We start from the raw sequence: 27684 nt of genomic DNA on the forward strand, positions 1-27684 counted from the left end.
GTGGTCCATATACACTATGGACCACATCTTCCTTATCCATTCATCCGTTGAAAGGCATCTTGGTTCTTTCCACAGTTTGGCGACCGTGGCCATCGCTGCTATAAACATTGGGGGTACAGATGGCCCTTCTTTTCACTACATCTGTATCTTTGGGGTAAATACCCAGGAGTGCAATGGCAGGATCATAGGGAAGTTCTATTTTTAATTTCTGGAGGAATCTCCACACTGCTCTCCAAAGAGGCTGCACCAACTTGCATTCCCACCAACAGTGTAAGAGTGTTCCCCTTTCTCCAATCCCCTCCAACACATGTTGTTTCCTGTCTTGCTAATTTTGTTTTTTAGAGTCCATAGTCTCTCATGGTTCACCTCCCCTTCCAACTTCCCCCAAATCCCTTCTCCTCTCTAACTCCCCATGTCCTCCATGCTATTTGTTATACTCCACAAAAAAGTGAAATCATATGATAATTGACTCTCTCTGCTTGACTGATTTCACTCAGCATAATCTCTTCCAGTTCCATCCATGTTGCTACAAAAGTTGGGTATTCATCCTTTCTGATGGAGGCATAATACTCCATAGTGTATATGGACTACATCATCCTTATCCATTCGTCCGTTGAAGGGCATCTTGGTTTTTTTCCACAGTTTGGTGACCGTGGCCATTGCTGCTATGAACATTAGGGTACAGATGGCCCTTCTTCTCACTACATCTGTATCTTTGGGGTAAATATACAGTTGAACAATTGCAGGGTCATAGGGAAGCTCTTTTTTTTAACTTCTTAAGGAAACTCCATGCTGTTTTCCAATGTGGCTGTACCAACTTGCATTCCTACCAACAGTGTAAGCGGGTTCTTTGACATGTTTTTGAAAGAGTATTGGGTCATATATTTGAAATCTTGGTTTTATTTAAAGATAGGCATATATAATGAAAAATTTCTTTCCAGCCATTGCTTTTGCTACATCCCATGAGTTTTGGTATGTGGTTTCCTCATTTTTTTGTTCTCCAAGTAATTCTAAAATGCACTTTAGATTTCTTCTTTGCTGACTGGCTATATAAAAGTGTATTGTGTAATTTCCACAGATTCATGGGTTTTCCATGTTAGTTGTGTTCTTGTTTTCTAATTTTATTCCATTGTAGTTGAAGAGCATACCTATGTATTATTTCCATCCAGACACAATTTCTTAAACAGTGTGATAAATCAAAGTAACATATTATGGTCTGGTGTTTCCAAATATTCTCTAGTCCAAAAATAAAAGTCTAAGAGATCTGGGAATGTAATCCCATTCCTTTGGATCTGACTGCTCTAGTGGTGGCCCATGTGTGTGACTTGCTCTGGTTCAGCCATTGGCCTGAAAGTTCAAGTAAAATTCATAGAGGGATTAACTCCTGATATGAATGAATCCTGATGTCTTTTAATCCTCAGCTGGTAGAGGAAATTATACATGCTCCAGGGAAATTCTGCATTTTCATTGATATTTCCATTGTTTTTTTTTCTTATAGTACTGTTTCCATTTCTTACCCCAGTTTTTGAAATGTTAAATATCTCACTATTTCCAAAAAGTGTTACTGATTTTTTCAAGAAATCTATAAAGAGGATGAAGGAAAGTCGCCTCCAAGATAAACAAAAGGTAAATCCAATGGTGGCTACATGTGCATATTCACCTTTGATCTTTTATTGAGCTGTATACATCTGATGTGCATGCTACTAAGTATGTTTTCATGGTAAATAGAGAACTCTAGAGTTTAGGGCAAGAGATTTCTAACACTTTAGAGAGAAAAGAAGGTAGAGGTCAGGAGAGGCAATAAGATGAGTCAGCTGATGTTTAAAATTCAAGAATAAGCATGCCAACTAGTATGTCACTGCATCAGTTTGGTGAGAGAAAAACTACAACTTCCCTTCAATAAATGGTCAAAACATAAAAATTATGTGTACAATCATTTTCCTGGTAGTATGATTTTGCCATATCTTATGATGGCAAAGAATCCCTTCAATTCCAAGCCTCTTTTCTTACCCATTCTCCAGTGGAAGTTCTCTCCAGGCACCTGCTTATGTTAAATTTGAGGCTGTCATGGAGTGAACAGGTGTCTTCTTTGGGCACTAAGGCTGAAATCTGGCCAAGCAGGCTTTGCCTTCCTGAAGCCTGGTGGCCAGCACTAGGATGTGTGCAGGACAGGGAGACAGAGCTGGGTCCCCCAGGATGTCTCTGAGGATTGTGCAGAGCTCTGGGAGGGTGGGACATTGGAAGATGCTGACACAGAAGCTTCCTGTGGAGTATACAGAGGCCAGGGGATTCATATATATGGCCATTCATTAACAATTGAGGCTGAAAAAACAGACTAAAATCATACTTTCTCCTGAGCTAGTAGGTGTGATAGGAGAGGGAGCAGGCAGCTCTTAGGCCAAGAAGCTGTGTTCAAAAGCCAGAGAAGCTGAGGAACAGAGAGAGCAAGAGCCAAAAAGCAGTGGGACATAATGGCTGGATTCCTGTCAGGGAAATATTGTGCTCTCCAAGATTTGTTGCTGGACATTTTTGTTCACTGATGTCTCTGACAACATTAGTTAAATTTCTGGGTGTAAAAGCATCATATACTTAGGAAAAAAGTTAGTATTTCTGGCTTCACAAGTGACTTTTTGTCATTGAAATGTCTCTTTCTGTGTCCAGCACCGAGTGGATTTTCTTCAGCTGATGATTAACTCCCAGAATTCCAAAGAAATGGACACCCATAAAGGTAAGCCAAGAGAGCTGCAGAGGGCTCTTGATGGGGCAGAGACAGGAGATATTTCTCAGATACAGAGGAAGATTTTTAGCAGATGAAATATCAGAAAATTGAAGGAAGACACATGTTCAGATACAAATGGTAGCCAGAGCTTTTTCTAGAAGAATACAGCCAGAATTTGTTCAAAGCTTGAAGGGCAATGATAGACAAAGCTCTCAGTGGTCTGCCACATGGGGGCTTGTTTGCAATGGCTATCCTCCAGCCTAATCTAGGCCCACTGAATCAGAACCTCTGCCTGGAAATTGACATCAAGGTTTCATCACATCATGAGGCACCTGGCTGCAGTATTGGTGACCTTCACTTGGAACACTTGGTTAAACTTGTGTTCACTGGCTTAATCTACTGAAAGTTTTTCTTTTACTTCTATAATTAAGAAGTAACTGGTGCAGTATGCCTTTGAGACTGTGTACATATGGTGTTTCTCTTTAAGTAATCACGTATTACTTTTATCATCCATGGATGGTATTTGACTAAAATCATTATTACTTTGATGGTTGCAAATGATGACTTTCTACTTCCGCCATTCCTTCTACATTAGGAGTGATAGTCCATTGTTAGGGTCAGCTATCCATTCACCATCATTATTGTATTTGTTTATTTATTTTTTATTTTTATTTCTATTATGTCCATTAGCCTGTATAGAGTATATCATGAGTTTTTAATGCAGTGTTCAACAATTCACTAGTTGAGTATAACATCCAGTATTCTGTATTTGTCTATTTATATGTGTCAGTATCATCTCATATACTACTAACTTAGTCTTTTATATAATTTTTTATTTGGATTGTTAATTTTCTCAGATTTGTCCTCTGTAAACACTTTCTTTTGGGCTCCTGTGTCCTTTTTTTTCCCCTTTCAACTTCTTTTTTTTATGTATTCAGTAGACTTTATTTATTTAAAGATTTATTTATTTATTATTTATTTATTTTTATAATTTCATTATTTAAATATTTAAATATAATTAGATTATAAAATTATAATAATTAATTGTAAATTATTTTATTATTTAAAGAGAGCAAGAGAGAGGGAACACAGGAGAGGGACCAGCAGACAGAAAGAGAAGCAAGCTCCCTGCAGAGCAAGGAGACTGATACAGAACTTGATCCCAGGACTCTGGGATCATGACCTGAGCTGAAGGCAGAAGCTTAACTGACTGAGCCACACAGGTGTCTCAACAGACCTTATTTTTTATAGCAATTTTAGGTTCACTGCAAAACTGAGTGAAAGACACAGTGATTTATCCCATATTCCCCCTGCCCCACTTACATGCAGAACCCCCCTCTATCAAAATCCCCCACCATGTGGTAATTTTGTTACGGACAATGTCCCTATAGTGACACATTATTACTACCCTAATTCCATAGTTTACATTACAGTTCACCCTTGGTGTTGTATATGTTATGGGTTTAGACCTATGTATAGTGATCTATATCCACCACTATGGCACACAGAGTGTTCTGTATCCTTTTACCATATTATTTCCTGAGCATTTTCTTGCATTCTGGTGTGAGACATTCCCGTTTCTCTACTGTTTCCTGTGATGATCCCTTGGAATGAGCCATTTTCTCCAAGAAGCTCTGTTTCTTTTAGTGAGAATGGTATTTAGGAACCAGAATCTGGGATCTAGGAGTGCTTGTTGCTATGAGAGTGTCTTTGCTTCTATTTCCTCTCAGTAGGTCAAGCCCTGAATGTCAACTATATTTACATAGGACTAATCAACATAAATATTTCTATAACCATAACCAGTGATCTAATTATGGTCTCCGCATCTAAAAGAAAAAAGGGGGTTTGATTTATAGTTGTTTTTGTGACAGAAATATTCCCATTGTGGTTAATTTTAAGCCATGCATGGTTTGACAACCACCTTACAAAATTCTTAAATATATATAACAGCTTATTATAGAGAAAAAATGATTAGCTTACTTTACCACACCACTAATATCTGTATTTCTGTATCTATTATGATGTCTACTTATATTCTTTTAAAATTTTTTAAAAAGTATTTTCTTTATTTGACAGAGAGAGGGGGGGAGGGAGACGGTGAGAGAGGGAACACAAGCAAGTGCAGGGGGAGAGGGAGAAGCAGACTTCCCACAGAGCAGGGAGCCTGATGTGGAGCTCATGGGACCATGATCTGAGCCAGGGGCAGACTGAGCCTCCCACATGTTCCTATATCATTCTATTCTCTCTCTCTCTCTCTCTCTCTCTCTCTCTCTACTACATTCTATGATAAAGGAAATATTCTATATATGCTTGTTTCTGTACAGAACCACTACACACATGTGGTTATCAAGCACTTGACATGTGGCTAGTATCACTGAAGATCTGAATTTTATATTGTATTTAATATAACTAAGTAAAACTTAAATAGAAATAGCCACATCTGGCAAGTAACTATCTTATTGGACAGCACAGCCCTAAACTTTGATTATCATAGGGCTCATGGCAATCATGCAAAAACTCTGATTGTTGAATTTATCCACAGCAGCATCACAGAAAGTAAGACTGTCATATCACAACTCTACAGACCTTTCTTAGACTTTTTGTATTGTTTTTAGTTGTGACTTACAGTTGGTGGCAGGTACCATGTTCATTTCAGTGTTCTAAGTATCTAAATGTCTTGACACAGTTGTGATGAAAGAAATTAGAGCATGGCCATGCTGAGTTTCTGCCAAGAGAAAAGTCAAAGGAGATGCCAACTTGTATTCAGAGTGGGGCTATTCACTAAGGAAGGTGACATTCAGGTTTTGATTGAATAGGCATTGCTAATGCCATTCACTGGATTCAGCTTGTCTGTTTCTTGCTAACTAGTACCTTCTATTGACACCTTCTTTCTTCTGCTCCTTTAATGGCATGAATTATCCTAGTTTAGTCACCACTCTTCTCACTTTGTCTGTGTCATAGTTTCTGTACATACTGGAGGTCATCCACTTGAGAAGTTGTGTGCCAGGTCTATTAGCTGAGACCCCGGAAAGGTATAAGCTGTGCTTCTCAAGATAGGTTGTGCACACAGATCACCACATCTCATGAAAGGTCAGATTTTGATTCGATTGTTCTAGGGTGACATTTGAGAGTCTGCATTTCTAATAAGCTCCCAGATACTGCAGATCCCAATTTGGGGCAGCAAGATTTATCTGTAGCCCATTTGTATTCTTTAAAGTTCCCCACAAATATGCTTAGGTAAAACATCATTCATTTTTCCTGACAATTAAGCCTTAGCATTGCAAATTCTCTAAAGAAATTTATGTTCTGTTTTAGCGGAAAGGATTTAAATTTTCCTGGGAGAGAATACTATCCCGTGTGACTTAGGACGGAAGTCCTGTTGGGATTCTCCAAAGGACATACTGATAACTCTGTGTACATTAGATGAAATGCCATTTTCTGAAATCACCTATCCATGTTGGTGGGGAAGGTGGCATGAGCATGAATGGATGGTCAAAACCATGAGAATAGGCCATGGGAATAATCAGGTCAAGACAACTTCTGGCTTTTCTGGCTCTGTAAGATAGACATCAGAGTGCAAACCAGTGTGAGTTTGATTCTGGATTGCTTTTAAATTTTCCTCCAAAGGAAATGTGAGTTTCAAATAGATTTCTCACCATCTAAAATGTGGTATTTTATATTCATCTGTTTTAGCTCAAATGTCTCTCTTCTCCTTTTAGCTCTGTCTGATCTGGAACTCGTGGCCCAATCTATTATCTTTATTTTTGCTGGCTATGAGACCACTAGCACTTCTCTTTCCTTCCTTGTGTATGAATTGGCCACTCACCCTGATGTCCAGCAGAAACTGCAGGAGGAGATTGATGCGACTTTCCCCAAGAAGGTGAGTGGGTCCTACTGAGGAGGGAGTCAGAATAGGCATGGTTATATCTCAGTAACAGATTAGTTCTCAAATCCAGAGGGTTTTCATAAAAAGGTTTACATCTAACTCACGTTTGCATGTCCAGCATGGGGTGAGTCTCTGCTTCATATAGTTGTTTGGTGGTACTGGGGAAAGAGGCTCCACTTTTTTACCTGTATTATCTGGAACTTGGGGACTAATTGTTGGCTGGGGAACAAGGAACAGAGCTGCCTAAACAGGAGCTCCCAGCTTATGAAGAGACTTGGCCTCGGGGGCTGGAGTACCTTATTGAGCAAACAGTGAAACCCCAGACCAACAATGAGGAGACCTTTCCAGCAACAGAGGGTGGGGCTGAGATCTGATCCCCTTCACAAAATTCCCTAGAACTGAAATTGTGTTCCCACAGTCGGTGGCATCCAGTCCTACCCCTCTCTTGTCCTATATGTTTTGAAAGGAACAAGTGTCTCCCCCAATTATGGTTTTCATGTAATATAGTGTTTCTCTTTAAATACTGTAAATATAATTGAAAAGATAGAAATCAGGATATTTTCACTAGAAGAGTTTATATGGAAGAGGAGATATTTTCTGTTGTATGTTCTTCTTTTATGGTGTTGGTATGTGACCTCTGTTTTGAAAGAAAATGATGACTTCAACATATTTCACTGATGACTAAGGATCATAGGGAGAAATAAAATAAGATAAAAACAGAGTGAAATAAGTCAAGCAGAGAGAGTCACTTATCATATGGTTTCACTTATTTGTGGAGCATAACAAATAGCATGGAGGACATGGGGAGATGGAGAGGAGAAGGGAGTTGGGGGAAATTGGAAGGGGAGGTGAACCATGAGAGACTATGGACTCTGAAAAACAACCTGAGGGTTTTGAAGGGGCGGAGAGTGGGAGGTTGGGGGAACCAGGTGGTGGGTATTGGGGAGGGCACGGATTGCATGGAGCACACTGGGTGTGGTGCAAAAACAATGAATACCGTTATGCTGAAAAGAAATTTTAAAAAATAATTAAAAAAACAGAGAGGGAGACAAACTATAACTCTTAAGTATAGGAAACAAACTGGGGGTTTCTGGAAGGGAGATGATGGGAGGATGGGGTAACTGGGTGATGGGCATTAAGGAGGGCACCTGATGTAATGAGCACTGGGTGTTATATGCAAGTAATGAATTATTAAATTCTACACACAAAACTCATAATACACTATATGTTAACTAAATTGAACTTAAATAAGAAACTAAAATAAACCCCCATTAAGTGTCACAGTCTTAGTCTCTTTTGTTCACATGAGGAAGAAAAATCACTACCTAGGAAGGATTTCAGACCCTGATTAGGGGATTGTCCCAGCCGTCTCCCCTCGTCATTACTATTGCACACATGTCAGCGGGCCACTGAGCAGGTCAAAGGACATGGTAGATATTAAAACGACCATAAATGCCCTTTATCAAAATTCATGATTCTTAGGTGCTCCTAACACTTCAGTAGTAGTGTATAGAGTGAGTTGAATGTTAATTCCACATCTCAGTGTATCAAAATCTGTTTCTTTCCTTCCAGGCACCACCTACTTATGATGGCCTTGTACAGATGGAGTATCTGGACATGGTGTTGAATGAAACTCTGAGATTATACCCAATCGGTGGTAGACTTGAGAGGGTCTGTAAGAAAGATGTGGAGATCAGTGGTGTGTTCATTCCCAAAGGGACAGTGGTGATGGTGCCAGTCTTTACTCTTCACCGACACCAGGATCTCTGGCCAGAGCCTGAGGAGTTCCGTCCTGAAAGGTACAGGAAACCTTGGGATGGGGAACCCACCCTCATTTGGGAGGATATTCTGATATTTCCTTCATATAGATGACAAGCATATGGTTGTACAATTATTTATTTGTACATCTTTTTATTTTTAGAAGTATTTTTTATTACAAGATGATCATTGTCAAAATTTTGCAAACTCTAGTTGAGAAAAAAGATTAATGTCATCATCAGTCACATACATCATTATTAATCATATGATATATGTCCTTGTGGATATTTTTCTATGCATACAGATTAATAAAAGGATGGCATTATATATATATGTACTTTTTAAAAATTTAGATTTTTTTTTTTAGTGTTCCAAGATTCATTGTTTATGCACCACATCCAGTGCTCCATGCAATCCGTGCCCTCCTTAATACCCACCACCAGGCTCACCTAACCCCCCACTCCAGTCCCCTCCAAAACTCTGTTTGTTTCTCAGAGTCCACAGTCTCTCGTGGTTCATCTTTCCTTCAGATTTTCCCAATTTACTTTTCCTTTCCTTTTCCTAATGTCCTCCATGTTATTCCTTGTGCTCCACAAGTAAGTGAAACCATGTAATTGACTTTCTCTCCTTGACTTATTTCACTCAGCATAACCTCCTCCAGTCCCAACCATGTTGATACAAGAGTTGGGTATTCATCCCTTCTGATGGAGCCATAATATTCCATTGTATACAATGGTCCATATCTTCTTTAGTCCATATCTTCTTTATGAAAACATGGTCCTTATATACAATGGCATTATATATTTTTTGAACTACTTACTTGACATAACAGTAAGCTATAAACAAAATACCATATTTGTGTTTGTGATTATGCATATACCATAATATATGTTACCATTATCCTTTTTAAGACAATGAGACTTTTTTGGGGTACCTGGGTGGCTCAGTCGGTTAAGCTTCTGCCTTTGGCTTGGGTCATGGTCCCAGGGTCCTGGGATCAAGCCCTGCTTCGGGCTCTCTGCTCAGTGGGGAACCTGCTTCCTTCTTTCCCTCTCTCTGCCTGCCTCTCCACCTCTCGTGATGTCTGTCAAATAAAAAAATAAAAAGAAAATATTAAAAAAAAAAAGACAAGGGAGGTGAACCATGAGAGACTATGGACTCTGAAAAACAATCTGAGGGTTTTGAAGGGGCCGGGGGTGGGAGGTTGGGGGACCCAGGTGGTGGGTATTAGAGAGGGCACGGATTGCATGGAGCACTGGGTGTGGTGCAAAAACAATGAATACTGTTACACTGAAAAGAAATAAAAAATTAAAAAAGACGACAATGGGACTTTTTTTCCTTTAAGTTTTTCTGCTTCCTCTAGCTATCTAAATTTACTCCTCACATTCTCACATTCCATCTTTGCAAGCCTGGGCCACCGTTTCTGCTAGCTGTAGTGTGAGAGCAGCAGCTGTGGAGCTGAGAGTTCACGTCCCTGACAGGAGGAACAGCCTCAGGAGGACATAGGCACACAGGCCTGTGCTGTCTGTGGCTGCAGTCCTGTGCCAGCTCCCACCTCTCTCAGCATCTGGGGTTCATCCAGAGCAAGCGCATCTGCTCTCTAGCTGTCTGAGACATCCTCCTTGGAGGGGTCTTGAGCTTTCTCTTCTGATGATTCAGAGCAGTCTGGCTTTGGGTGCAGCATGAATTCTGCTACAGTCCGTGTTTTCCTGTTTATTGTATTGCTGAGCAAAATCTGGATGAACATTTTAGGGATTTAGACATTTAGACCCTGTCTCTAAGCTCCCTGATGGCAGAGCCCCTGTCCTGTTGCATGGTGTCCCTAGTGCTAGCAATGCATCCACACATAGTGCTTGCTGAAAGATCTCAAAATGACCAAGTCATCTGTTTTCTGTAACAGGAGACCTGATGGTTCCCAGAAGCTCAGCAGTTCCCTCTCCTGTAGCTTCTCTAATGGAAACCGGGGAGCACTCCTGATACTTGTCTGTGATTCATTCAGTCACGAGAGGAACTGCTTATCTGTGTGTGTCAGCGACAGTGCCAGGCAGTATGCAATGCATGTATTAAAAATGCGTATTATGGATAATTTTATTAAAGATTTTATTTATTTGATGGGCACCTGGGTGGCTCAGTTGTTAAGCAGCTGCTTTTGGCTGGGGATAGGATCTCGGGTTCTGGGATCGAGCCTCACGTCAGGCTCCCTGCTCAGCAAGAGGCCGGCTTCTCCCTCTCCCGCTCCCTGTGCTTGTGTTCCCTTGCTTGCTCTGTCTCTCTCTCTGCCCAATAAATAAATAAAATCTTTTTAAGAGATTTTATTTATTTGAGTGAGAGAGAGGGAGAAAGAGCATAAGTGGGGGAAGGGGAAGAGGGAGAGGGAGAAGCAAGCTCCAGACTGAGCAGGGAGCCCAACATGGGGCTTGATCCCAGGACCCTGGGATTATAATCTGAGCTGAAAGCAGATGGTTAACTAACTGACCCACCAGGTGCCCCTATTGTGGAGAATTTTTGACACATGTACAACCATATTCTATAGACACAAGTCTATGAAATACTTTACATGAACCTATCTGTGCTCATCACCTGCCCAACAAATACCAACCCATATCAGCTGCCCCATCCATGCACTGTTATAATTCCTTATCTGTTTTCTGTATTACATTAAAACATATCATCGGTAAACATTCTAGTATCTTCTCTATAATATAGTGAGTTTTAAATAGTACCTCTCCACAATGCCATTATCACTTTTCATTCATATGGAGGAATGAATTGTAAATAAATTGTAGTTCTAACCTTTAAGGAATTTATAGCTTTGTGGGCAGGTAGACAAAAACTCAGTAATTAGAGTGATTATTTGTAATTGTGAGTATGATTATAGTGGAGTTGTATCACGTGCCTACGTAAATCATCTGAAAATCTGTTGGGGCTGTCCTAGCAGGAGGGTAAGGAGGGAAAGGGAAATAATAACAATGTAAATCATGGAGCGCATTTGTCCTGCTTCCTTTCTGCATGGATATAAGACCAACGTCAGTCAGTGTAGGTGAGATCCTACATTTCCTTCAATCAGGCTCATTTGTTGCCTTTCAGAGGATGAACATCTCACCACCTTGAATATAATTTGAGTATTTAAGATAAATCTTTTCAAAAGCATTCCTCCCATCTCTTCAACAAGACTGAATGCCCCCATAGGGGAAGGGGTATCCAGTGACCTGTAGCAATGACCACAGCAGAGTAGCATAGAAGGACTTCTGTAACCAGCCAATCAAATTTCCTATGTATCCCTGGTTGAGAACCCCAAATATGTAGCTCTTGTGATTTTTAAGCTTCCCTAACTTGTTTCCAACTTTTGTTGTGGAATCAGGTTCAGTAAGAAGAACAAGGACAGCATAAATCCTTACACATACCTGCCCTTTGGAACTGGACCCCGAAATTGCCTTGGGATGAGGTTTGCGATCATGAACATGAAACTTGCCCTTGTCAGAGTCCTGCAGAACTTCTCCTTCAAACCTTGTAAAGAAACACAGGTCAGAGAGAGCACTTTCTGCAAAAAGAATGTTTTATTGTATTTTTTTTAAATTAAGGGATATGGAATAGAGCTGTGTGTGTGTGTGTGTGTGTGTGTGTGTGTGTGTGGACTCATTCATGCCTAGTAATTTGTTCTATCAGCCAGAGAATCTATTTGAAGCCATCTGTGATGTTCAAGGGCCCTTCTGTTCCTGAGTGCCATATCTGTGGTTTATGACCACCCAACCATAAGGGTCACATGGCCAGTACAGTTCATGTGACATCATTATACACAGAATGATGACCTTGAGCAGTATTTTAAATTTCTTTTAAGTCCATGGGAAGGAAGGAACCAAGTTGTGCATAGTCATGACTTGCAGTGATAACCACGTTGTGACTTTTGAACGATGCTCCTCTCCACCATGACTTACAGACACTCTGGTGTTCTCAAACCCTCATTGTACGTGGGAATCAGTGGGTTTGTGAAAAATCCTGATGCCCAGGTCATCTCAGAAACTCTAACCTAATTCACCCAGAGTGTGACTTTAAAGGTGCCCCCTTTAATGAAGCCTGTGTGATTCACAAGAGCAAGCAAGGTTGAGAATCTGATGTGAAGCATGTCTGCCTGATGTGAAGGACTCCCAGGGTCCAGGCCATCCTGGGTACGTGACTCCCCCTTCTGCAAGCCTAGCTCCTGTCAGGCTGTGCTTCCTTCCCATCCCAATCTGTCATCATGAATGGATGTTTCCACAAGAGAGGTGACAGCGTGTTTAGCAGTGTGGATGTCCATACAACAAAATGTGTAATAAACACTCAGGAGTCAACGTATAGAAAATTAACTCTGGCACTTTTCAAAATTGTTTGCCACAATGGCTAAGAATCTGTTTTAAATGGTAAAGACTCGCCCTTTTTCCTTAAAATAGAAGAAGAACACCAGCCAACATCAATGTGTCTCCAGCCTGCTACAGAGTAACAATAGATCATCTGTTGAATGAGTGATGGATGAATGCTTTCATGCTCCAGTCTTGACAGCTTACAGAGTACTTTTAAAAAATCAGAGATAGATGAATCTAGTAATAGTATTTATATGTTTGTAATGCATCGCTGTCCTTCATGTATCTTGCCTTCTTTGCTTCTGTTGTTGGCAGGCTTTCATTTGTTGATTCTCATATGCTTGTTTAACTGTTGCAGATCCCCATGAAATTAAATGTTCAAGGGTTAATTCAACCAGAAAAACCCATTGTTCTCAAGGTTGAGCTAAGAGATGGAGTGTAAATGGAGCCTGACTTCCCCTATGGACCTCCCTTTTGTTCTCCAAGAAGCTGTATCCCAGATCACCAGAGACCTCAATTTCCTTTGTGAGTAAAACCCAGAAATGAAGATGGCCTGCATCTACTGCCTGTGACAGATGACTAGGGCTTCCATACATTCACTTAGCTTTTTTGGTGTCTGTGTAGAGCATTCTGTATTGTGGAGAGCGAAGGAGGTGCCCAATAAGTGCCAGTGATGTCGACTTGGCCTGTCTGGTTCACACAGACTACCCCCAGTTAGTACCATCTGTTCCCTGTTAAAGAATAAAACTTTCTCCACAATTTTATCAACCTACTTTAATGAAAATGAGAATTATAATCATGACTATGGGAGTGATATTTCTATCACATGTCTTATTTTGAATATGCCACATTAACTATCACACTGAGCAAGTCTATCAACATCACTTTACAAAACTCTGAACTGACGTTTTTGTGCACATTAAAAGGGAATCTGTAGAATGATGAGTGAGAGCCTGTGACTGAATGTTTTGACCATCACAGTTGCTGGGTGGGTGGAGCTCATTCATAACTCCAATGTGATATATTAAGATAAGTGAGAGTTAAGCCACTGTGACTTTGCCCATTGGTCAGAAAGTCTATTCACAATTGAATTCTACAGGTCGTGGAACACATGTTTTTTCTAACTCTCAGTTGAGGCACTTAGTATTATATGATTAGTTTTTATTTCATCTGCCCTGATATTCTGGTACCCAGAGGACATGCTTTCTCTTTGTGTTCTAGCCTCAGCTCCCAACTGTCCTGACAGAATGAATGTTGAATCAGATGTGGTTGATTGGCCGGTTGACTTGGCAGGAAGGCGAAAAACATTTGTCCATTTCAGTTGGTATGAGGAGCTGCATAGAATTCTTCCTATTTCTCCCCTCCCCTCCAGCCCCTTCTATCTCCTTTCCTGGCCTTTTCCTTTGCCTTTCCTTTCCAGATAATTTAGTCCTAATGCCATCAGTGGGGCACAGCCAGGTGGCAGCCCCATGCTGGGGTCAGGGGCAGAGAAGAGTCATAGTGACTCCAAGTTAGAGACTGAGTGTGGTGGGAGGGTGTACACATGGAAAAGCAGGCTGGCATGGGTGAGGGAGCCCAAGCTAGATGAGAGGTGTGCCCACACAGAGGTTGGTCTGAAGGAGACCTTGGAGCCCAAGTACAGTGTGGAGAACCCAGGTAGTATGGTCGGGGCATACATGAGTGGTAAGAGATGGAATAAAGGTTAGTTACGTAAAGAGGGATTGATCAAATAGGTAAATATATTACCGCTAAATGGTTTCAGGAGTTTCTCTGTTGGAGAAGGGAGTCTCTGACTTGGAAAGGGAGAAAGCCAAATGAAGCCTGTGTATTCAGAGACTGGAAGTGAGTGTGTCAATGCAATGTCGTGCTTTCCTATGGATAGATGTCAGATTGGTAGAGAGAGAGAAATGTATGTGTCTGTCTGTGTATGTGCAAGAACACACATCCCCTACCTCTCTCCATGGACAGTTCTTAGAAACAATGATTCGGTAAGAGCAAAGAGCTTACCTACTGCCCAGATCTTGGCTCACAAATGTTATTTTCCACTGAAGGGAACTAGGGCATTTGAGAGAAATGACTGATTCCAGGCTGGGAAAGCACATGATGAGCCAGGAGCATTGTGTACTCCACAGTGATGGGGAAACATCCACAGGACACAGAGCTAATATGTGGGGTCACTTCCACCCCTCAGGAACAATTTGGGCATCATGTTAACTAGCGATAGGGAGAGATTATAGCCCATTGAATAAAACTGGACACTTGAGTACGCACAGGTGGAGAGAAATACAGGAACAGATTACAATTGATGAGGACACAGTTTCAAAGTACTACAGCTCAGACACCCATGAGTTCCTGAAGAAAGAGCAGCTGACAGAGCAGAGACCCGGCAGACCAGTGAGCACCATCAGGAACAGGAGGAAGGGATGGAGCATCACCAGATAGGATGTGGTTGGAGGAACCCAGCGTCCCCTCTGGGATATTCTTGCCAAGGAGGCAAACCTGAAAAGAAATCCCCCAAATTGTGAGACACACTGAAATAAAAGAATATCTACTCCTAATTTGTAACTGGTGTGCAATCTTCTACAACATCACGGTCCTGAAAGCAATAAAAAAAGAAAACGCAAGCCAGGATTGGAGTCGCTGGTCCGCAACCCCACCTCACAGCAAGCAACTGTGTTTCAACATATCCCAGGAAGGGGACCTTTCAAGAGTCTGTCTGAAATTTCCTGATGTACACTAGTGAGTCATTGCAGGATAGAAACCCTGCAAGTCCATCCCCCAGAATGAAGGTGTCCTGTCTGAAGCACTGCTTCCTTTTCCCTCTGTGCTCTTCCTGCCCCACTCTCATCCCTAGAAAACCATGCAATTGTACACATCCTGGGAGTATCTGTGGAGTTGGCAGGTGGGATGGTGCCAGTTCATGAATTGCTTTATAAAGCCAATCAGATGTTCAAGTTGCTTGCAGAATTTTGTTTCGTTTGTTTTGCTTTTTAACAAAATACCAGAGACAAAATAAGGCAGACTGAACAAAGGAGACTAAAGAAGGGTGACATGTAACCTCAGTGTGTGAGCAGTGTCCTTCTGCTATAAAGGACATTGTGAGACCAGTTGAGGGAATTGAAGGTTCTTTTTTAAAGATTTTATTTATTAATTTATTTGACAGACAGAGATCGCAAACAGGCAGAGAGGCAGGCAGAGAGAGAGGAAGGGAAGCAGGCTCCCTGCTGAGCAGAGAGCCCAGTGCAGGCTCAATCCCAGGACCCTGGGATCATGACCTGAGCAGAAGGCAGAGGCTTTAACCCACTGAGCCACCCAGGGAATTGAAGGTTCTGGTTGTTCCTTGCCATAATGTGTCAGCATCCACTTCCTGACTTTGATAGAGATATCTTCATAGGAATATGGGGGATTTTGAAATATCGGGTCAGCATTTACTCTGAGATGTGTCAGGAGAATAGTTCTTGGAAGAGACTCTTCTGGGAGGTTGTAATTGTTTTCTGGGAGAAGTGGATCACAAAAGCAGCTTGAGCCTACACAGCTCTCCTTGTCCTTTGCCTGAATCTAGCTTATATTATTTTAAGCAACGAGGCAGCACCACACAATGAATGAGAGATGGGGAGCTCTGAGGCTGGAGCTCCTGGAGTTTGAATCCCAGCTTAGTCCAGGGCTGAGTCTAGACCAATCAGTGGCCTTGGGTAAATGAAGAAAAGGTACCCCCTTTGCATAGCTGGGCCCACAAGCTTTGGGCCACATTTTAGCACCCATATGCCCCTTAGCTGAATGCCACTGTGCAGAAGTTAGCTAGGGCTTTTTTATTGTCTCAGGTCAGGTCCCTAAAAGTTGAGCCTGAGGTGGGGGTTCTAGAGCAAATGGTTTACTAAGACAGTGCTCTCAGGAGAAAGGATTGAGGGGAGCTGGGTAGGGCAGGAGCACAAGCTGAGCAAAGCTGGGGCAGGGGGAGCCTAATATCATGGAGAGCTTTGGATCTAGAATTGTATTACAGAGTCGATATCACTATGAGTTAGTCACTAGCATTTTCTACTCCATCAGTGGGTCATAGACTGCCTTCCCGCCTCCAAGAGGCACAAACTCCTAGGTGAAGTGGGTTCAGATTGGCCAAGGGTGATTCCCCAGAGAGTGGGGCAGCTTGAGCTCATAAGAATGAATTTTTCCAGAGACTGGGGGATGAGTATGCTGCCTAGCGACAGGAGTCTGGTACCCGCCTCCTCTACAGACACTTTTCATGGAACCTGGAGTTAATTAGTTAACACCTTCCCTCCTTGGTACTTAGTGCCTCAGATTGTGTAAAATAGGGGCAGAATACCGGTGCCTATCTGACATGATAATGAAACCAGATGATGTGTGTGAGGTGTTTGGGACACAGACCAGGGAGCATGCAGCGAGCTCATAATCAATGTTGGCTATTACTCTCATAGCTGTATTATCCTCAGTCCTCTAGAGACCATGTTCATTTGGACATTTGGGCTCCATCCCTGTGAAGTCCAGCTTCAATCTGCCATTTGAGAAAGTAATTGCAGACATCTTTCCCAGAGGCTTAACTATGAAGATACTAATGCCTCAGCTGGTGTTGTCCAGGAATTTTCCAAAAAACAATATAAACACGCTCTGTCTAGAAGTGACTTTGTAAGATGAAAATCAACATGTGAACCTCACTGGGATGGTCAGCAGGGGCACCCTCATGCCCTAGCACCCAGACCCAACATGAAGTGATGAGCTTGGCCTCAAAGGAACTTGGCCTTGCTCTCTAACTTACTATCCCAGCTGGAGGAAAAAGGGCTCTCCTTGTCACCACAACTACCACCCCTTCCGCCCCACAAGAGCTCTGGCAATGAGAAGCCAGCACACTTCAAACTCCTGGGTTACTCCAATGGACTCCAGTTTATAATAGCCTTCCCTACTTCCCCTTTCCCCCTGAAAAAGTACAGCTCCCTTTTGTTCTTCAGACTTGACTACGGTTGCTGCAGCTTGTTTGTTCTGGATTGCAATTCTCATTTCTTTCTGATTAACTCCCTCTGTGCTATTAGAACAACTGGCAGGTTTTAGTTTTAAGGTTAACAGTCATCATGACTAGGAGCAGGCAGTCTTGGGGCCCAGGATGCACTGCAGTAATAGCTCCGTGTTCTGATGGCATCTCTCCAGGACGTTCTTAGAATTGCTTTTCTGGTACCAGAGTTCTGCCTAGTGTGTCTGGTCATCTCCACGCTGTACGGTGTCCAGGATTCACGAAGAGCTCAGATGAGAGCTACTTAAATCTTTGAGGGTCAAAGACAGGCAGGACCAGAATTGTCGAGTCAAAATTAGCTCATTCAGGGGCTTATTTCTTCTCCTGTGACAGATTAGCTTCTGCAGAGGAGGTGACTGTCCATGGGACTGATAGGACTTATAGGGTGTGTGAACTTCTAATTCAGTTTTTTAGTTCAAGAATTGTCTTCTCCATGGACTCTTGTTTGAAGATGCAAATCCTTGTTTGTAAATGTAGTACTGTAAGTCTATATGTAAGTATATAGGATTCTCTATTTACCTGTCACTATCTCTATCTCTTTATCACCTAATCATATTTACCTCTTTACCTACCTGTCATCTCTCTCTCTATCTATCTATCTATCTATCTATCTATAATCTATCTATCATTTATCTATTTATCCTCATCATCACCAGTCATCGTTGTACGGATCTAGAAATGCTGAAATCCCTAGAAGCCCCAGGCATTCCAGGCCCAGCTGTTCAGGTCTCTTCAAACCAGACATGGAAAGAGAGCCTTCAGGATGACTCCAGCCCCAGCCTGTCTCCAACCACATGAGACTGCAAGCAAGGGTTGGCTATCTGAGTCCAGTCCCTTATTTCATGGGTAAAAGAAAAGATTGTACAGTCCTTTTGGGTGGTCTGTCATGCTACATTAAATCATTGCAATATCCCTTCTTCACTTCAGTGGAGTCAGATGTATAGGACCCAGAAGAGAGGTGACAATTGGGGGAAGTTGGTGGAAGCCATCACCTTTCAGTTCCTGTGAATTATGGAGGCAGCAGTGGGGTTGTGGATGAGCTCAGAGAAAGGAGTATGGTTGTCTAAACAGGGATGGTTCTTGGAGTCCTGTAGATCAGGACAAAAGGGAAGAAGGGAGAAGACTGATTTTCTTGAGCACCTGTCACATGCTGGACCTTCATGACACCCAAGGCTTTAAGCCCCTCCATGCCTCTCAGAAGGACAACACTTTGGCTGTAGGGTACCTAGGTTTGAAGAGCACCCCAGTATCTCTCCTCCTGGTGTGTAGTCCCTCCCCATGAACAGGGCTGGTCTGGGATACCAGGAGGATATTTTGGGCATGTCAGTGTGTGACTGCAGATGAGTCATATGAGAAAAAGATGCTTCCACCTTGCCCCTCTTGGTCAAGTGACTGGGACAAGTCAGCGGCTATGTTGTAAGGACAGTAAAGCAGCCACATGGTACACACCTGAGACCTCCTGTCAGAGTTGGTGCTGACCTGCCAAGCCCATGAGTGAGCTACTTGTGATGTAGCTTCCCGCTCAGTCCAGCCTGCAGAGGATGGCAGCCCCATCCAATAGTTTGGCAACAGCCTCATGAGAGGCTCTGGTCAGAACCACTCAGCTAAGTCATTTCCAAATTCCTCACCAACAGATTCTGAGATAATAAAATCATTGTTTTATGCCACTGTGTTCTATGGTAATTGATTACAGTGTAGTAACTAATACAGAGACAGAGGAGCTGGGATGTCTTAGATGCCACAGCTTAGAACTCAGCAGAGTGTCCAGGGGTTGACTGTCTGCTGGGCTTGTTGGGCAGAGAGGGGGGTGATGGTGGTGGTGGTGTGTTTGTGTCCAGAGGTGTGTATGTCTAGGTGTGTGTGTGTGTGTGTGTGTGTATGTGTGGCTTTTGTGTAACGGGAGTGTGTGTTTAGATGTGTGTTTGTGTTTACAGGGGAGTGTGTGTGTCCAGAAGTTGTGTGTGTTTCTGTGTACAGGATGTGTGTATAGGGGGGCATGTGTGTATATACAGGGGTTTGGGTACAAGGGAGTGTGTTGGAATGGGTATGCATACACATAGGTAAAGAGGTAGGGTCCCAGCAGTTGTTCTATTGGGAAGCTGAAGATTCCTGCCACCACTAGGCTGTGCTGGTTGAGGGGCAGACTCTGCCTGGATCCAAAGCCAGCTGTGCTAAAACAAGCTAGGGGATCTAGTTATTTAAACCTAAGGGTCTCAGTTTCCCCATCTGTGATGCAGGGATGATAATAGTGGGCCTTCACATGCCTGTCACCGAGGGCTAGAGAGCACACAGCAGTGAATGTGTGCTCTCATCAGAGTTGGGGGGAATGGTGGAGGTCCTGGGTATCAGTGATAAGGGCAGGTCAGCAAGGGCAACTCCCAGTCCTCATGGAGCCATGGACACAGCCACAAACCATCACGGAACCCTCTGTAGAGCCAGGGCAGAGGCCAGGTGCCACCTGTAAAGTCCAGAGCAGAGAGAAGTTCAGAGGCCCACTTTCCCGGCTCAGAAGAAGTCACACCCCCAAACATCCTGAGCTCATTCTGGGAGGAGCAGGGAGAGGGAAATGATGGGGTAGGGGGGAGGAATCAGAAAGACTGAATTCAGAAGCTCATTATCTAAGTGAGACCAAGAAGTTCTTGATGGTAACAAGAAATCCTTCCTCCACGATGTCACCCCAAGAAGAGTCTCATGGGGATGATGATGTCAATGATAAAAAATCAAAGAGCCACATTTTCTTTGGATATCTATGTGTTTTCAAGAGCAGTCTGTCTGACTGGATTATAATTCTTATAGCTAAGACTTGGGAATTGCAAATGATAGAAAGCTATCATTATGAGCTAAAACTATGACATGGCTGCTAAAAAAAAAGCTACTAAAACCACAGACTGCTTTTTTGGTATGCAGATCAAAGGAAAGCTAGCTCCAGGATATGGTAGACCTTGAGAGATTTTCTACCCTTTGTATTTTAAGCCACAATACTCTCCTCCTTCTCATACTGGTTCTTTGTTTATTCTTCAGTGTCCCTGTCCTAGACATTTGTAGTTGCAAAATCAAGACCTATTTTGTTCATATTTAATGTTATTATGTTTGTTTTGACATGCTATACTAGTTTATCCAAAAATTTTTTACATCTTGATTCTGACATTCAACATATTAACGCTTTTCCCCAGCTTTCTGTCAACTTCAATTTAATCATATCACTGTCTATATCACTGTCTATATTTTCATCCATATCATTGATTAAAATGTTGTCTAGAAAAGCAACAAGTCTAGTATAGAGCTAGATATCTCTTTTAGGCTGTCATAAAACTCAAATCAACTATTTTGGAGTTAAACTTATGGATCATATGCTACTCCATCATTCAACCCATGTTTCTTCATTCTGTCCACAAAGAGATCACAAAGAAATTTTACAGAAGTCAATATACATCATTATTTTGTATTCTCTTTGTATAGAAGTCCAGTACCAATCCAAAGAAGAAATCAACTTCCTTTGGTAGGCTAGCTCCTACATGTTTACCTTTTCATTCCACGTGGCAAATAAAGAACATTTAGTCCACACTCACTGCACACTAGAAGTTGTATAGGCCCTTTACATATATTATTTCATCTAAAGTTCTCCCAACAAACCTGGAAGGTGGATAATGTTACTCTTCCTATATAAAAAATGGTAAAACTAAGGCTCAGAAATATGAGATGACCAGGGCACCTGGGTGGCTGTCAATTAAGTCTTCAGCTCAGGTCATGATCCCAGAGTCCTTGGATCAAGCCCTGTGTCAGGCTCACTACTGGGCAGGGAGTCTGCTTGTCTCTCTCCCTCTGCCTTTCCCCCTGGCTCATGCTCCCTCTCCCTCTCTCTCACTCTCTCTCTCAAAAAGATAAATAAAATCTTGAAAGAAAGAAAGAAGGAAAAGAAGGAAAAAAAGAAATGAACGTGGGATGATCTGTCTGAGATCACACTTCTAGCAAGTGGTCTAAGTAGAATTTAGACATTCAAATGCTAAAAGTTGTGTTCTACTATACCAAGTATGTGATATAAAATTGGTCCTTGATAAATGTTTTTTTAATCAATCACAAAAAAAGAAAAAAAAAGAGCAGCCTGTCTCTCATTTCTGCAGTTGGAACCATATCACCATTGATTGATTAACAAAGATGAAATGGAAGAATCAGCAAGCTGGAAAGATCTCACTCTTGAAATCAAAGGCTTAATTTTACAGATTTATCATTTAATCCTCCTAATAACCCTCTGAAGAAATTGAGGCACAGAGAGGTTAGTGACTTGCTTATAGTGAGAGAGTAGAAAAGTTGGAGCCCTTTGACCTGTGGCCTCACTCACTATGCTGAGCTGCTTCCAGACAATTTCATTAGTCCCAGTGCTGGGCTGGAGCCCACTCGCCCCAAAGGACAGAAAAGGCATTGTGACTAATGCTGACCCCACAGCTGTCCTTTCAGAGCCTACGCAGTGCTGAGCACACAGTGTTCTTCACTTCAGCAAAATATTGTGGCTGTTTGTGAGACACATCTTGGATACAGCCTGTGGACTCCACCAGTACCTCTATTGTTTTGTCACTTGGGCACTTCCCAACACCTGCTATCCGAGGCTCATCTGAACCTCAAAAATGCCTAGAGGTCAGCAGGAAGTTTCTTGCTCTGGTTTTTGTTTAGATCGACAAACATTTCCTAGTTACCACTCTGGATCGGGTCCAAATATGCCCTGTAGGCAGGGCAAAGTCCAGGCTCATGGATAGACTCAATAGATTCAATATGGTGGAAGGTCAACTGCAGTGGTTTGAGAGCACAGAGAAGGAGCGCTTGTCTCCAAAGGAGGTTGGGGGACCTGATATCTTGTCTGAGCCTGGAAAGAACCTAGATGTCCATCAACAGATGAATGGATCAAGAAGATGTGGTATATATACACAATGGAATACTATGCAGCCATCAAAAGAAATGAAATCTTGCCATTTGCGACAACATGGATGGAACTAGAGCATATCATGCTTAGCGAAATAAGTCAAGCAGAGAAAGACAACTATCATGTGATCTCCCTGATATGAGGAAGTGGTGATGCAACATGGGGGCTTAAGTGGGTAGAAGAATCAATGAAACAAGATGGGATTGGGAGGGAGACAAATCATAAGTGACTCTTAATCTCACAAAACAAACTGAGGGTTGCTGGGGGGAGGGGGTTTGGGAGATGGGGGTGGGATTATGGACATTGGGGAGGGTATGTGCTTTGGTGAGTGCTGTGAAGTGTGTAAACCTGGTGATTCACAGACCTGTACCCCTGGGGATAAAAAATATATGTTTATAAAAAATAAAAAATTAATAAAAGAAAGTGAAACATCAAAAAAAATTTACCTTTAAGAATAAATGTATAGATGTGCATGCTTTAGAAAGTTGAACCAGTACTATAGTGGCTATAGCAAATGTAGTGACACCTTTGCTTCACCTGATCTCTTTCTTAGTTTTCTCCCTCCTCTTGGCAAGAGGCCATCTCCTTGTAGCTTTCAGAAGAATGATGCAAAGGAGTAAATTTTTCTTAAGAATGTGTGTGTATGAAAATATCTCTGCTCTACACTCTTAGCTTGATGGATGATTTGAGCATAGACCTCCAGGTAGGCTAGGATTTTCTCTGTGAACTTGAAGACCTAGATACTTGTCTCTAGTACCACTGTTGAGAAGATAAGTACCCTTCTGGTTTCTGATTCCTTGTATGGGACCTGCATCTTGCTCCCCTCACTCTCTTTGCAAGCATTTGGGATCTTCTTTTTGTCCCTGATGTTCTGAAAGTTGATTATAGTGTGCCTTCATGCATCTGCTGTCATCCATTATGCTAGGCAGAGGTGTCCAAGAGGCCTTTCAGCAATGAGGCAAATGTTCTGTATCTGTGTTGTCCAACATGGTTGCCTCCAGCCACATGAAGCTACTGTGCACTTGAAATGTGGCTGGTGTGGCTGAGGAACTGCATTTCTGTTTTTATCTATTTTTAATAAATGTAAATCTAAGTGTAACTTGCCACACGTGTCCAGGGGCTGTGTATTGGACAACACAGTGGATTGGCCTTTCATTCTAGAGACTTGCTTTCAATCCTGGGAAATTTTCTTGAATTATTTCTTCCATTTTATCCTTTCTTTGTTCAGAAACCCCTATGGTCAGATAATGGGTCTCCTTGAATTATTCTCTAGTTTTCCTACCTTTCCCTACCTTTTTTTTTGAGTGAAATTCACATAAAATTAACCTAGTGAACATGTCTTTATTTAAAGTTTTGATCTGTTATGCTTCATTTATTTTTTTCTGATTGACTTATTTTGATTTATTTACCCTACCCACCTTTCCCCCAGCAACCCTCAGTTGGTTTCCTATGGTTAAAAGTCACTTATGGTTTCTCTCCCTCTCTGATTTTGTCTTATTTTATTTTTCCCTCCCTTCTCCTAAGATCCTCTGTTTTGTTTCTTAAATTCCACACATGAGTGAAACTGTATGATAATCCCCTTTCTGTGATAGACTTATTTTGCTTAGCATAACACCCTCCAGTTCCATCCAAGCTCAGATAAAGAACATGTGGCATATATACATATACATATATATATATATATATATGTGTGTATGTGTGTATGTGTGTGTGTGTGTGTGTGTATCTCAGCCACCAAAAAGGATGGAATATTATCATTTCCCTCCTTGATTTCTTTGCATTAATAGTGATTTTTAAAACATTGTGTTCAAGGGTGCCTAGGTGGCTCAGTGGGTTAAGAGCCTCTGCCTTTGGCTCAGGTCCTGAACTCAGAGTTCTGGGATCGAGCCCCTGTCTGGCTCTCTGCTTGGCAGGGAGCCTGCTTCCTCCTCTCTCTCTGCCTGCCTTTCTGCCTGCTTGTAATCTCTGTCAAATAAATAAATAAAATCTTAGAAAAAAAAAACAAAAAACATCATGTTCAAATCAAGTGTGTTATTTGTATGATTACTGAGAATTTGGAAATTTTGCCCTTAAGTGGAATGCATCACTCTTCTCTGGTCCTAGTCCTGCCTGGAAGTCTGAATGTATTTTCTAAAACACTGTGTTGGTAGAGAGAGAATGAGTTGTCCTTTCTCCTGCTGTTTCATGCTTTTGAAGTTTAAATTTTCTTGACCCACAAGGCCCTCTACTTAGGGATTGTTTAGAGACAAATTCTGCCCACTAGGAAAGGAGGACAAGTGGGTTCTCATCCTAGAGTTTCTTTAGATCCTACAGAGGTGGGGAAAAGTGAGGTGTGGTTGTCCTGCTCTCTGCCCTGTGTTTACACAGTGGGACAGACACTGTAGGCTCCAATTAGAATCCAGAAAATGAAGTTTCTAAACATTTATGTCCTCAGCGGCTCCTTACCCTCAGTGGAATAAAAAGAGCCCTTTACACATAATCAATAAGAAGGAAAAAGTTCAATTGTCCACATCTAGTGAACTCTCACCTTTTTAGTTATGTTTCATTTAAAACTTGAACTCATGTCTCCTCCTCCTGCTAAAAGAAACGGCTTTGCATCATTTGGGGTGACTCTATAACTCTGGTCCTCTCTCAGCCACCAGTTGAACTATTTATTTATTTAGTTTGTTTGTTTATTTATTTATTTTCAGCGTAACAGTATTCATTGTTTTTGCACCACATCCAGTGCTCCATGCAATCCGTGCCCTCCTTGATTCCCCCAACCTCCCACCCACCACCCCTTCAAAATGCTCAGATTGGTTTTCAGAGTCTATATTCTCTCATGGTTCATCTCCCCCTCCAATTTCCCCCAACTCCCTTCTCCTCTCTAACTCCCCTTGTCCTCCATGCTATTTGTTATGCTCCACAAATAAGTGAAACCATATGATAATTGACTCTCTCTGCTTGACTTATTTCACTCAGCATAATCTCTTCCAGTCCCATCCATGTTGCTACAAAAGTTGGGTATTTGTCCTTTCTGATGGAGGCATCATACTCCATAGTGTATATGGACCACATCTTCCTTATCCATTCATCCGTTGAAGGGCATCTTGGTTCTTTCCACAGTTTGGCGACCGTGGCCATTGCTGCTATAAACATTGGGGTACAGATGGCCCTTCTTTTCACTACATCTGTATCTTTGGGGTAAATACCCAGTAGTGCAATTGCAGGGTCATAGGGAAGTTCTATTTTTAATTTCTTGAGGAATCTCCATACTGTTCTCCAAACTGGCTGCACCAACTTGCATTCCCACCAACAGTGTAAGAGGGTTCCCCTTTCTCCACATCCTCTCCAACACATGTTGTTTCCTGTCTTGCTAATTTTGGCCATTCTACCTGATGTCAGGTGGTATCTCACTGTGGTTTTAATTTGAATCTCCCTGATGGCTAGTGTGATGATGAACATTTTTTCATGTGTCTGATAGCCATCTGTATGTCTTCTATGGAGAAGTGTCTGTTCATGTCTTCTGCCCATTTTTGGACATGATTATCTATTTTGTGTGTTTTGAGTTTGAGGAGTTCTTTATAGATCCTGGATATCAGCCTTCTCTCTATACTGTCATTTGCAAATATCTTCTCCCATTCCATGGGTTGCCTCTTTGTTTTGTTGACTATTTCCTTTGCTGTGCAGAAACTTTTGATCTTGATGAAGTCCCAAAAGTTCATTTTTGCTTTTGTTTCCTTTGCCTTTGGAGACATATCTTGAAAGAAGTTGCTGTGGCTGATATTGAAGAGGCTACTGCCTATGTTCTCCTCTAGGATTCTGATGGATTCCTGTCTCACGTTGAATATCACTGATGAATATGGATGCTAAGATTCTTAACAAGATCCTAGTAAATAGGATCCAAAACCACATTAAAAAGATTATCCACCATGACCAGGTGGGATTCATCCCTGGGCTACAAGGATGGTTCAACATTCGCAAGTCAATCAATGTGATAGAGCAAATCAATAAGAGAAGAGAGAAGAACCACATGGTCCTCTCAACTGATACAGAAAAAGCATTTGACAAAATCCAGCATCCATTTCTCATTAAAATGCTTCAAAGTATAGGGATAGAAGGAACATTCTTGAACTTCATAAAATCTGTCTATGAAAAACCCACAGCAAATATCATCCTCAATGGGAAAAAGCTCAGACTTCCCGTTGAGATCAGGAACACAACAAGGCTGCCCACTCTCACCACTCTTGTTCAACATAGTATTAGAAGTCCTAGAAGCAGCAATCAGACAACAAAGAGAAATAAAAGGTATCCAAATTGGCAATGAAGAAGACAAACTCTCTCTCTTCACAGATGACATGATACTTTATATGGAAAACCCAAAAGACTCCACCCCCAAACTACTAGAACTCATACAGCAATTCAGTAATGTGGCAGGATACAAAGTCAATGTACACAAATCAGTGGCTTTCTTATACACTAACAATGACAATACAGAAAGGGAAATTAGAGAATCGATTTCATTTACTATAGCACCAAGAACCATAAGATACCTGGGAATAAACCTAACCAAAGAGGTAAAGGATCTGTACTCAAGGAACTACAAAGCACTCATGAAAGAAATTGAAGAAGACACAAAAAGATGGAAGACCATTCCATGCTCTTGGATTGGTAGAATAAACATTGTTAAAATGTCTATACTGCCTAGAGCAATCTATACTTTCAATGCCATTCTGATTAAAATTCCACCAGTATTTTTCAAAGAGCTGGAGCAAATAATCCTAAAATTTGTATGGAATCAGAAGAGACCATGAATTGCTAAGGAAATGTTGAAAAGCAAAAATAAAACTGGGGGCATCACGCTACCTGATTTCAAGCTTTACTACAAAGCTGTGATCACCAAGACAGCATGGTACTGGCATAAAAACAGACACATAGACCAGTGGAACAGAGTAGAGAGCCCAGATATGGACCCTCAACTCTATGGTAAAATAATCTTCGACAAAGCAGGAAAAAATATACAGTGGAAAAAAGACAGTCTCTTCAATAAATGGTGCTGGGAAAATTGGA

The 27684-nt window shown here is 41.7% G+C and overlaps 1 protein-coding gene across 1 annotated transcript in view; it reads left to right on the top strand.

Moving 5' to 3' along the window:
• The window catches only part of LOC132026526 (cytochrome P450 3A12-like), a 49237-nt gene extending 35592 nt beyond the window's left edge, over positions 1-13645 (top strand). Inside the window, exons 8-13 of the mRNA XM_059414500.1 lie at positions 1499-1626; positions 2662-2728; positions 6439-6599; positions 8178-8404; positions 11725-11887; positions 13059-13645. Coding sequence (XP_059270483.1) covers positions 1499-1626; positions 2662-2728; positions 6439-6599; positions 8178-8404; positions 11725-11887; positions 13059-13142 — 830 coding nt within the window. The 3' untranslated portion in view covers positions 13143-13645. The remainder of the gene's footprint in view (positions 1-1498; positions 1627-2661; positions 2729-6438; positions 6600-8177; positions 8405-11724; positions 11888-13058) is intronic.
• Positions 13646-27684: the final 14039 nt, after the last annotated feature.

This window comes from Mustela nigripes, chromosome 11 (genome assembly GCF_022355385.1).
Source record: "Mustela nigripes isolate SB6536 chromosome 11, MUSNIG.SB6536, whole genome shotgun sequence".
NCBI lineage: Eukaryota > Metazoa > Chordata > Mammalia > Carnivora > Mustelidae > Mustela > Mustela nigripes.